The sequence below is a fragment of the Salmo salar genome, chromosome 01 (assembly GCF_965601325.2).
Source record: "Salmo salar chromosome 01, fSalSal1, whole genome shotgun sequence".
NCBI lineage: Eukaryota > Metazoa > Chordata > Actinopteri > Salmoniformes > Salmonidae > Salmo > Salmo salar.
Window position 1 is genome coordinate 179,687,501 of NC_138291.1, and position 12,500 is coordinate 179,700,000.

The 12,500-nt window shown below is 42.4% G+C and overlaps 1 protein-coding gene across 5 annotated transcripts in view; it reads left to right on the top strand.

Annotated features, from left to right (window-relative positions):
* LOC106572331 (transcription factor 4) overlaps positions 1-12,500 on the top strand; it is a 536,793-nt gene that overhangs the window by 507,251 nt on the left and 17,042 nt on the right. For all 5 annotated transcript variants that reach the window (XM_082956961.1, XM_082956962.1, XM_082956953.1 and 2 more), the window contains 2 exons: positions 10,092-10,242; positions 11,677-11,906. In XM_082956961.1, coding sequence (XP_082813087.1) covers positions 10,092-10,242; positions 11,677-11,906 — 381 coding nt within the window. The remainder of the gene's footprint in view (positions 1-10,091; positions 10,243-11,676; positions 11,907-12,500) is intronic.

A 12,500-nucleotide genomic window follows, 5' to 3' on the forward strand; every position in this document is an offset into this window, starting at 1 on the left:
CACACACACACACACACACACACACACACACACTACAGAGACGGACAGACATGTCTCAGTAAGCGTAAGAGGAGTAGGCTGCATGCAGCTATTTACATGTTTTACACAAAGTACATTATCGACATGTTCGTACAAACTTTGTTGTCAGTATTGCATACATAAGCACAACACAAACAGGCAGCCTAGAGAGTTCATGTTCTTCTTAGCTGTTGAGTTACAGCTATCAGCGATATCAGCATATATGGTATAACTACGGAACCGGGCGATGCAAGACGAACTCGCCCCGTTGTCAGACAGGGCGAAGGGAGGGTGTGAGGCAGCTACGGAACCTTCGCTTTAAGAAAGAGGTTCTGGAGGAGCGGTGGGTAGGGGCAGGGTGTGGGAGCGAAGACTCCTGATCCCTAGCCAAGAGATACAGAGAGTCAGATACAGAGAGTCAGATACAGAGAGTCAGATACAGGGAGTCAGATACAGAGAGTCAGATACAGAGAGTCAGATACAGAGAGTCAGATACAGAGAGTCAGATACAGAGATACAGAGAGTCAGATACAGGGAGTCAGATACAGAGAGTCAGATACAGAGAGTCAGATACAGAGAGTCAGATACAGAGAGTCAGATACAGAGATACAGAGAGTCAGATACAGAGATACAGAGAGTTAGATACAGAGAGTCAGATACAGAGAGTCAGATACAGAGATACAGATACAGAGAGTCAGATACAGATCGTCAGATACAGGGAGTCAGATACAGGGAGTCAGATACAGAGAGTCAGATACAGAGATACAGAGAGTCAGATACAGAGAGTCAGATACAGAGATACAGAGAGTCAGATACAGAGAGTCAGATACAGAGATACAGAGAGTCAGATACAGAGAGTCAGATACAGATCGTCAGATACAGGGAGTCAGATACAGGGAGTCAGATACAGAGATACAGAGAGTCAGATACAGAGAGTCAGATACAGAGAGTCAGATACAGAGAGTCAGATACAGAGATACAGAGAGTCAGATACAGAGAGTCAGATACAGAGAGTCAGATACAGAGAGTCAGATATAGAGAGTCAGATACAGAGATACAGAGAGTCAGATACAGAGAGTCAGATACAGAGAGTCAGATACAGAGATACAGAGAGTCAGATACAGAGAGTCAGATACAGAGAGTCAGATACAGAGAGTCAGATACAGAGAGTCAGATATAGAGAGTCAGATACAGAGATACAGAGAGTCAGATACAGAGAGTCAGATATAGAGAGTCAGATACAGAGATACAGAGAGTCAGATACAGAGAGTCAGATACAGAGATACAGATACAGGGAGTCAGATACAGGGAGTCAGATACAGGGAGTCAGATACAGGGAGTCAGATACAGAGAGTCAGATACAGAGAGTCAGATACAGAGAGTCAGATATAGAGAGTACAGGCTGGCAGCAGCCTGACGGCCATTTTGTTTATTTTCTTCTCTGTGATTGAGCCATTGAGGGCATTTTGAGGAAGTCTGCGAGATGAGGGGCTTCTTTTGTGAAAGTGTGTGTGTGTGTGTGTGTGTGTGTGTGTGTGTGTGTGTGTGTGTGTGTGTGTGTGTGTGTGTGTGTGTGTGTGTGTGTGTGTGTGTGTGTGTGTGTGTGTGTGAGACAGTGTGGGAACAGTGTTTTATGTTGACAGGGATGTTGGCACAGGCCCATGGAATGACGTCAAACAAACAGAGAGCTGTATTCTCCAGCTGGATAGTGATAGGGGAGAGGAGGGGGAAAGGGGGGAGGAGGGGGAGAGGAGATTAGAGGAGAGGAGAGGAGGGGGAAAGAAGGGAGGTGGGGGAAAGGGGGGAGGCGAGGGGGAGGAGAGGAGGGGGAGGAGAAGAGGGGGAGGCAGGGGAGAGGAGGCGGGGGGAGATGAGAGAGTGGGAGGTGGAGGGAGAGGAGTGGGAGAGGAGGAGGGGGGAGGGGAGGGGGAGAGGAGGCCGGGGGAGAGAAGAGGAGGGGGGGTGGGGAGGGAGGGGGGGGGGGGGCAGGGGGAGGGGGAGGTGGGGGAGGAGGGAGAAGGGGCAGGGGGAGGGGGAGGAGGGAGGAGGGAGAAGGGGGAGGGGAGGGGGAGAGGAGGCCGGGGGAGAGAAGAGGAGGGGGGGGTGGGGAGGGAGGGAGGGGGGAAGGTGTAGAGGGAGGGGGAGGTGGGGGAGGAGGGAGGGGGAGGTGGGGGAGGAGGAGGAGGGGGAGGGGGAGGGGGAGGTGGGGGAGGAGGGAGAAGGGGGAGGGGGAACACTGTGAGACCATACAGTCAAACCCCTTTTTGAACCCACTCCCTCAGTCTCCCCCTCCCCCTCTCTTCCCTCCTCCTCCCCCCTCCCCCTCTCTTCCCTCCTCCTCCCCCCCTCCCCCTCCCCCTCTCTTCCCTCCTCCTCCCCCCTCCATGATAACTGGATGAGTGTGCCTGGTAAACACTGTTTTCAGAGAGGCAGGCATGCCAAACACACACGCACATTAATCCTTACTCTTTTGGGGTTTGCACCAATGTTGTTTTTAAATTCCAGTCATATTTCTCTGATGATTTAAGAGATAAAAGCGGTGCCTGTCTGGCACCGCTAAAATAAACTCACTTTGACATATCCTTGAAATGACCATCAGAATATTTTCTAAACTTTTAAGGCTCGTAATCCGTGACTGAATCTTTTATTTCTGACGCTCCGTATCCATGAGTGCCCAAATTCTTGCAGTATCTCTTAGGAAATTGGGACTTAACACATTTTCTCATGCCGAAACCGGATTAGAAACCAGAAGTTAAATCATAAATATAAGGTTCATAATTTCACTAAGAAAAAAAACTAACAACCAAAACATTAATACCCACTACAATGTCAAAACATAATTGTGTCTTGAGTTCAGTACATTTTGCTTGATTTTGTGGGCCCAAGACTATGGCGTATCGACATTAGCTAGCTAGCTAACGTTAGCATTCCAGCAACGCTAGTCAGCATAGAGCTGCTACATGATAATCAGTTTGTGTTAGCTACCTAGCTAGCCAGCCTAGCTAGCTCTAGTCCAATGGAAACCGATGCAGCCCTGCTGGCTACGTGGCTAGCTAGATGACTAGTGGTGAGAGTGAGGTCCCTATGAGATTCAAGGCTTAATAAGTGTCATCGTGCAGAAATTAGCAAAACAAATAACTGTTTGATGAGCTAGCAAGATAGCTATGACAGTTACCAGTGTGCATGCACAAATACATGATGACACATTGTATCGAAGTCAAGAAGTCATGCAGAATGGACTGTCTCTCTGGTACTGGACTGAACTGCCCTTTCTAGCTAGCTAGTAGAGGGGTACACAAATGGCGGTACAAATATGCACAGCTCCATGCAATTATATTGTTCTAGTCAATGACAATAAATGTTGCAACGAGTAAATACCCGCGTGTAAAATATATCTCATTGCAACGCATGCTAGTGCATAAAATCTCCAGTTGTTGATTTTTTTTGTTGCATAGGAAAGGAGTCTCACCCAACATCAAGCTTATGAAAGGGATATATTGCTAGCTAACTTAAGGTGGCAGGTAGCCTAGCGGTTAGGAGTGTTTGGTCAGTAAACAAAAGGTAGCTGGTTCAAATCCCTGAGCCGACTACGTGAAAAATCAGTCGATGTCCCCTTAATCCTAATTTCTCCTGTTAGTCGCTCTGGATAAGAGCGTCGATTGCAAAATGGATACACGTTTATGATAGCTAGTATGATGAAACCCGGTGACCACTACATGTCCTCGCATACCCATGTTTGGATCAAATGCACTTGATTTTTTTTCATCCGTACCGTGTGAACGACAAGCCCGTTCAGTCTATTTTGGGGGTGTCTATAATAATTGTTTATACTCAGCATGTAGGAACCTACGTACTGTAGATGTTTTCATGATGGTTTCATATGAGCTTCGTTTCATCTAAGAAGGCATTTAATATCACAAAGTATGCAGTATTTCCATTTCTTACTGCTGAACAATTAACCGATTATTCTTTATTTTATTTTTTCGTTTTTTAAACAAACTAATTGACCAACTTCGGTTCAATTATTTGAATTCGATTGAGTTTTTTTTTCTTCTGTGCATTCAATGTGAATATTTCACAGTTTCTCTTGAGATAAATCAGATCCAGCCTGAACTGTGTGACGTAGTAGGGAGGTGTAGTTCCAATAAGCCAATATTCTACATAGTTTAGCACATAAAACATGGTAATTAACTACAATAACCATAATCCATTGCGCATCTGCTTTTCCTGTCTGTGTTTCTTTTACACCTGCTACAGAAAAGGCAGAAGAATGCGCGATCGTGAGGGGATATAGATATTTTAATAGTTTTATAATTTTAATAGTATTTTGATTGGAATTTCACTCTTTTCTCCCATATTAAGAGATACAGTAACACATTTAAAATAGGAATAACAAAGAAACCCCCCCAAAAAACAGACAGAAATTAAACACAAAAACTCGGTTTAAATAAAGGAATTAGGTCCAACACATGTAACGTATGGTGTAATCTTGAGACAGGTAAACAACCACCATTCTAAGTAAATCCTTACAGCATAATAGCTGATAAATCAAGTTCTAGGTGATTTAAATAAGGTTCTCACACTTTGTAGAACTGATCTGTTTTAGAATGTAATGTAAATGTCAGATATTCTAATGGCACCCATTCAAATAGTATCTTATGCCAATCCTTAATAGAAGGGGACCTTGTCATTAATCCGCTGTAAGAGGATGTTTTTACTCACTGTGACGGTAAAGGATGTTGTAAAGCCTCCTCTTATCCACAGAAGTAACATGTCTACTAGAGATACCTAACAGTAAAGAACCTGCCTCCAATTCTAGGTCGACCACTGGGATTTTTTTTCATTTTCTTGCAGAACAGCAGACCAGTATCTTTGTGATTTGGAACATGACCATAAACAATGTGTTAGGGTGCTTGTATCAGTCTTACATTTAAGACACTGAGGAGAGGAGGAAGAAGGGCTGAAAACATGTCTGTGATCTGGGGATATATGCAATCTGTGTATTATTCTTAACTGGATTGATCTTGTACGACTACAGATAGATATTGTTTTTGCATATCTCCAAAATGTCCTCCCACATCTCCTCGTCAATAGTAACAGACAATTCTTTCTCCCACACTCGTTCCACCCTCTGGGTGTCAACAGTAGAAAAGGAACCTTAAAAGAATCATAAAAGAAACAGACATTTTCCTTTGTGAGGAAAAAAAAAGAATTATTTCAATGATAGACACATCAGGGTTGTCAATCAAGGTGGTGCTATTCAAAATGTAATGCCTTACTTGTAAGAATCTGAAAAATTCCTGCTTTGGGAGTCGATATTTCTCAACCATCTGCTCAAATGACAAAATCTTATCAACGAATAAATAATTTAGTCTGCCTATGCCCTTATCAAGCCAAATGTTAAAGCCAGCATCCAGCAATCCTGGACCAAAATCTGGGTTGTTAAGAATCGGGGTAAGAGCAGAGGTTAGTTTGACCCTTCCCCACAAAGAAATTGAATTGACCTCCATGCTTTAAGTGTGTTAAGTGTAATGGGGTTATTGCAGCTATCTTTTACAGACTTGAAGCTTCTGAAAAATAAAAGATCCTGTAAAGGGTATTTTGAAAGAGAAGTCTCAATGTCCAACCAAATAGAGGATTCATAATTTGTGATCCAGTCAGAAATATAACATAATACTACTGATAAAGCCTAATGTTGGGCAGGTCCAAGCCACCCACAGAACTTGGCAGCTGCAATATTGCCATCTTAAGTCTTGGCTTGTGTTTATTCCATATGAAGGAACTTAACCAGCCATTTACATCTTGTATTACCTTGTTGGAAAGTAAGACTGGGATCATTTGGATTGGGTAAAGTAGTCTAGGTAAAATGTTCATTTTCAAGAGGGATATTCTACCCAACCATGAACTCGGAAGAGAGTTCCAGCGCTCCAGATCCTGTGTTATTGTATCAAATAAGGGAACAGAATTGGCTTTGTGCATTTGCTGGAACTTAGGAGTTATGAATATACCCAGATATGTAAAACCTGGGGGAGACCATTTAAAAGGGAAGGGGGGAGAAGTATTAGGTACAGAGTGAAGGTTACCAAGTGGCATAGCATCTGATTTAGTTAAATGAATCTTGTAGCCTGAGAATACACTGAATAATTCAATAATATTAACAAGAGATGTAATTGAAGTCTTGGGGCTAGAGATTAATATCACGACTCCATCAGCATACAAGCTTATTTTATGATGAACGTCAGACAGTGTATAGCAGGCGTTACCCTGATGGCCTCGGCCAGTGGTTCCATAACGAGCGCAAATAGGAGAGGGGACAAAGGACAGCCCTGTCTGGTACCTCTGTGTGTGGAGAAGCTATTTGACCTTAGCCCATTAGTAAGGACAGCCCTGTCTGGTACCTCTGTGTCTGGAGAAGCTATTTGACCTTAGCCCATTAGTAAGGACAGCCCTGTCTGGTACCTCTGTGTGTGGAGAAGCTATTTGACCTTAGCCCATTAGTAAGGACAGCCCTGTCTGGTACCTCTGTGTGTGGAGAAGCTATTTGATCTTAGCCCATTAGTAAGGACAGCCCTGTCTGGTACCTCTGCGTGTGGAGAAGCTATTTGACCTTAGCCCATTAGTAAGGACAGCCGCCTGAGGATCATCATTTTAAACCTTAACCCATTGTATCAAATCAAATCAAAATCAAATCACATTGTATTGGTCACATACACGTGGTTAGCAGATGTTATTGCGAGTGTAGCGAAATGCTTGTGCTTTTAGTTCCGACAGTGTAGTAATATCTAGCAAGTATTCTAACAATTCTAAAACAACTACCCAATACACACAAATCTAAAAGGATGGTATAAGAATATGTACATATAAATATATGGATGAGCGATGACCAAGCGGCATAGGCAAGATGCAATAGATGGTATATGATGCAGTATATACATATGAGATGAGTAATGTAAGATATGTAAACATTATTAAAGTGGTATTATTTAAAGTGAAACTATTATAAAACTATGGAAATTATTATAAAGTTGTCACCTAGACCAAATTTAATTAGAGCAAAGAATAGGTAGGACTATTCCACACGGTCAAATGCTTTCTCAGCATCTAGGGAGAGCACAGGACCATCCACAGCACTTGGTTGGTATGCTTGAATAACATTAAGAAGCCGACCGGACAATATTACATGTGTTATGGTCCTTAATGAAGCCAGTTTGGTCCCTTTTCACAATGAGCGGCAATAAGCCCTGTAGTCGTGTGACTAGGATTTTAGAAAGCAATTTTCAATCCACATTCAGAAGAGCAATAGTTCTGTACGAGGAACAAGACTCTGGGCATTTCCCCTTTTTGAGAATAAGTGATACGTTAGCTTTTGAGCGAGGCAGTCATCTGAAAATTAGTGGTTAAACATATCAAACAATGGCTCAAGGATCAGGCCATGGAACTCTTTATAGAACTCACTACAAAACCCGTCTGGTCCTGGGACCATTTTGCAGATTCTCAACTGCAAACATGATCTCTTCCTTGGTAATAGGGGCATTGAGGATAGACCTTTGTTCTTTGGAGATAGTCGGGAGTTCAATCATAGAAAATAAGTCCTCCATCAGTTTTAGTGCATCATTTGTCAGTTCTGAGGCATAAAGATTTGCATAACATTTCTTAAATTACTAATTTATCAATTTATTTTAATATAAATGGTTTCCATCAGAATCAGTAATAGTAGGGGGGGGTTGCCGCTAGCTAACATGCAGGTGATTTCAATTCTCCAATGTAGACTCTTAAATCTGCGTAACCACTCTATAGCAACATCATTTATACATATGAAAATCAATAAAAAAAAGATCGAGGCTCTTCCACCTAAGACCAAAGCTGGGCACCAATATAGATTCACACAGATCTCAGTCTGAGCTATGGTGGCAGTTACTGTAGCAAGAAAACATTTTTTATTTATTTAAAAAAAAATTACTGAACAAGAGCACTTGAGAACGCATATCATTGCTTCATGACTAGATTTGAATAAAAAAAAGTTATCCAAAGGCGTAGCGTAAAGTTATTTACCCGAGAGAGTCAATAAATGCAGCAGCCTCTTCAAGTGTGTAAAGCTTCTTCGGCGTGCCGTTGACCATCATCTTCAATGTGGACGGGTACACTGGATATCATCAAGGTGAATGCACCAATTTGTAAGTCGCTCTGGATAAGAGCGTCTGCTAAATGACGTAAATGTAAATGTACAGCAGTGCGTAATCGCATCTTCATTCTCTTGAGTCGAGCCTTCACCTCGTCAAACGCCTTGCGTCTTCGTACAACCCGCTGCGGAGTAATCATTGAAGAATAAGACCCTTGGATCTTTGGTCGTTGAATACCGTCAGATCCGGTGTGTCTGGCTGCATCCATGATGCACTGCTTGTCGATGAAGTTGTGGAACTTAATAACCACTGGCCGTGGCCGCTGGTTGGGACCGGGTATCGATGGGCTCTATCCAGTTTCACACGTCCAGCCTTAGTATCCATTTGTAGGTTGCCAGGAATCCATTCCTGAAAGAGTTTAACTGAACGTGTCCCTTCAGTTTTTTTTCGGAGAGTCCCACAACACGGATATTGCATCTGCGTTCTCGGTTAACCAAGTTATCAATGTGCTCCGCCATTTTGCTCACCTAAAGTGCCTTTATCTTAGTGTCCATTGATGTAGTTGAAGTTTCCACAGTAGAAATTCTTCCTTCCGCCTCATCGACACGTTTGACAACTTTCTGTAGTTCGGCTGAATGGCCTGCTATTGCTCCCAGGACCGTTCCTATCTTGACATCGATCACTTTAGTAATGTTATCTTTCATCTTTTGAATCACATGGTCCATCGTGCCTGGATCTGCAATGGTGTTAGCTTCGCTAACGTTAGTTATCTCATCCTGCACATCTACACGGGTGGTGGTTTTGGTCAAGTTTTTAGTAGTTCTGCTGGGCATGTTGTTGGAAACTTTTGAGAAATAGCCATCAAGACTCATTGTATGGTAACTTATTTAGCAAATTCTACCACTTTTTCAAGCTAAAAAAAAATATAAAGAGAGAAATTAACGAATGCCAAGGGAGCTCTTTGAAACACATTGTTTTTCTCGACGGACAAAACCGTCCTGGTTTTAATGATGACAACACCAGAGTTGGTCTACCATCTATGACAACACTGGTCCTGCCATGCACGCAAAGCTAGCTAGCATCCTCTTTGATAACTGGTATACCTTGCTAGCTAACTTAGCTAGCTCATCAAACAGTATTTTTGCTATTCCTGCACGATGGCACTTATTAGGGCCTTGAATCTCATATGGACCTCACTGTCACAACTGGTCATCCAGCTAGCCATTGGACTAGACTAGACCTTGCTAGCAAGGTAGCTAACGCTGGCTAGCTAGCTAACACTAGCATCGCTAGCAAGCTAACGTTAGCTAGCTAGCTAGCGAATGACGATACACCATAGTCATGGATCCGCAAAATCAAGCAAATGGTACTGAACTCGTGACAAAATCATGTTTTGACACAGGAATAAAAGACCCGGTCAGGGATTAGAAGCCACTCCAAAACTGTAATAATAACGTAATGTACCTTATTGTTACAAAAGCTTCCAGTTAATGAAAGTAGGTGTGTTGAAAGCTGCCAAATGTTTACAAAAGAACAGACTGAATGGCGGGGCTGCTGTTTGGCAAAGAAAAGGAAAAGTAATGAAGGTTTGTGGCTTTAATATATTGTAAATTCTCTCTGTCTCCTCTCTCTCTCCCCCCTCTCTTCCTCCTCTCCGCCTGTCCTCTCCTGCTCTCCATCCCCACTCTCCTCCACTCTCTCCACCCCCATCTCCTCTCTCTCTCCCCCCCTCTCTTCCTCCTCTCCACCTGTCCTCTCCTGCTCTCCATCCCCACTCTCTCCACCCCCATCTCCTCCCTCTCTCCCTCCCTCTCTTCCTCCTCTCCGCCTGTCCTCTCCTGCTCTCCATCCCCACTCTCTCCACCCCCATCTCCTCCCTCTCTCCCTCCCTCTCTTCCTCCTCTCCGCCTGTCCTCTCCTGCTCTCCACCCCCATCTCCTCCCCTCTCCCCAGCTCTCTCCAGTGGTCTCCAGGGCCAGAGTGCCTCGTCTGTCTCGTCAGAGATCAAGTCAGAGGATGAAGGGGATGAGAACCTACAGGATGCCAGATCTATGGAGACCAAGAAGGAGGAGCCTGACAACAAGGACCTCAAGTCTATTGATAGGTCAAGATCTAGATCACATTTATTGATAGGTCAAAATCTAGGTAGCCATGTCCACAGTGCTCGCTTCATTTAAATACGCTTACAACGAATTTTGATGAAGTGAACAGTGTGATTTTTATTAAGTGAACAGTGTGATTTGAGGGACAGGTAAATTAATTAATAAACAACGACTAGAAAAACAAAAGACTTGGATAAACCCACAAGGTGAAAAACCATTCTCAAATATATTCACTTAACTATCTGCAACATTGTTCTTAACTACATAGACTTTATGACGGTAAAATACAAAGGCATACTTTTAAATTTGCCAAAAACTTTTCCATCGCTCACAGCACTCATAGATTTTGGTTGAATACACACATACTTTAATAACAAATGAATCAAATCAATCATTCATAGTTTTCTCCGAAGTTCTTCTCCTTTGGGTAATTCCAGACTTGTCAACAGACTTGAGCCGTGTTTTAGCTGTTTCTCACACACCAGAGAAAGGCCCCCACTTCCTCATTCCCAAGATGCACCATCCAGGATAAACGCTGTGACATCTCTGCGTTTATAGCCCCCTTCTGCCTGGAATGATACAATCAGACTTTTTCAGACCCCAACCCCAGATGATCATGATGATGAAACAAATATTGGTATCGGTATCCTGCAGTACTACAGTGGGTATCCTGCAGTACTACAGTGGGTATCCTGCAGTACTACAGTGGGTATCCTGCAGTACTACAGTGGGTATCCTACAGTACTACAGTGGGTATCCTGCAGTACTACAGTAGGTATGCTACAGTACTACAGTGGGTATCCTACAGTACTACAGTGGGTATCCGACAGTACTACAGTGGGTATCCTACAGTACTACAGTGGGTATCCTGCAGTACTACAGTAGGTATGCTACAGTACTACAGTGGGTATCCTACAGTACTACAGTGGGTATCCTACAGTACTACAGTGGGTATCCGACAGTACTACAGTGGGTATCCTACAGTACTACAGTGGGTATCCGACAGTACTACAGTGGGTATCCTACAGTACTACAGTGGGTATGCTGCAGTACTACAGTCGGTATCCTGCAGTACTACAGTTGCATTTTACGATTGAAAATAGGTGCACTGAACGATTGAAAATTGAAAATGAATTGTTTTCAGGTTACATCACCATCTACATATATATATATATATATATATATATACATATATATATATATATATATATATATATATATATATATATATATATATATATATATATATATATATATATATATATATATATATAGTATAGTCAGCTGTACAGGTAAATGAATAGGCATCACAACTCCTATAAACAGAGATTCAGACTGAACCCGGCTTCATGCATTGTGGTGACATTTCAAAATGGCTAAGCGTGGGTAAGCGTTGGTTTAGCTGGTGCTGATCAGTCCCCCTATCGGTCCCACAGCAACGCGGATGACGAGGACTTGTCTCCGGAGCAGAAGATCGAACGTGAGAAGGAACGCAGGATGGCCAACAACGCCCGGGAGCGTCTGCGTGTCCGAGACATCAACGAGGCTTTCAAGGAGCTGGGGCGCATGGTGCAGCTGCACCTGAAGAGCGACAAGCCACAGACCAAACTGCTCATACTGCATCAGGCCGTGGCCGTCATACTGAGTCTGGAGCAGCAAGTCAGAGGCAAGGGATCTGACACACATATACACACATATAGGGATCTGACACACACATATATATATACACATATAGGGATCTGACATATACATATATATATACACATATAGGGATCTGACATATACATATATATATATACACATATAGGGATCTGACATATACATATATATATACACATATAGGGATCTGACACACACATATATATATATATATATACACATATAGGGATCTGACACATATATATATATATATATATACACATATATATATACACATATAGGGATCTGACATATACATATATATATATACACATATAGGGATCTGACACACACATATATATATATATATACACATATAGGGATCTGACACATATATATATACACATATATATACACATATAGGGATCTGACACACACACATATATATATATATATACACATATAGGGATCTGACACATATATATATACACATATATATACACATATAGGGATCTGACACACACATATATATATACACATATAGGGATCTGACACATATATATATACACATATATATACACATATAGGGATCTGACACACATATATACACATATATATATAC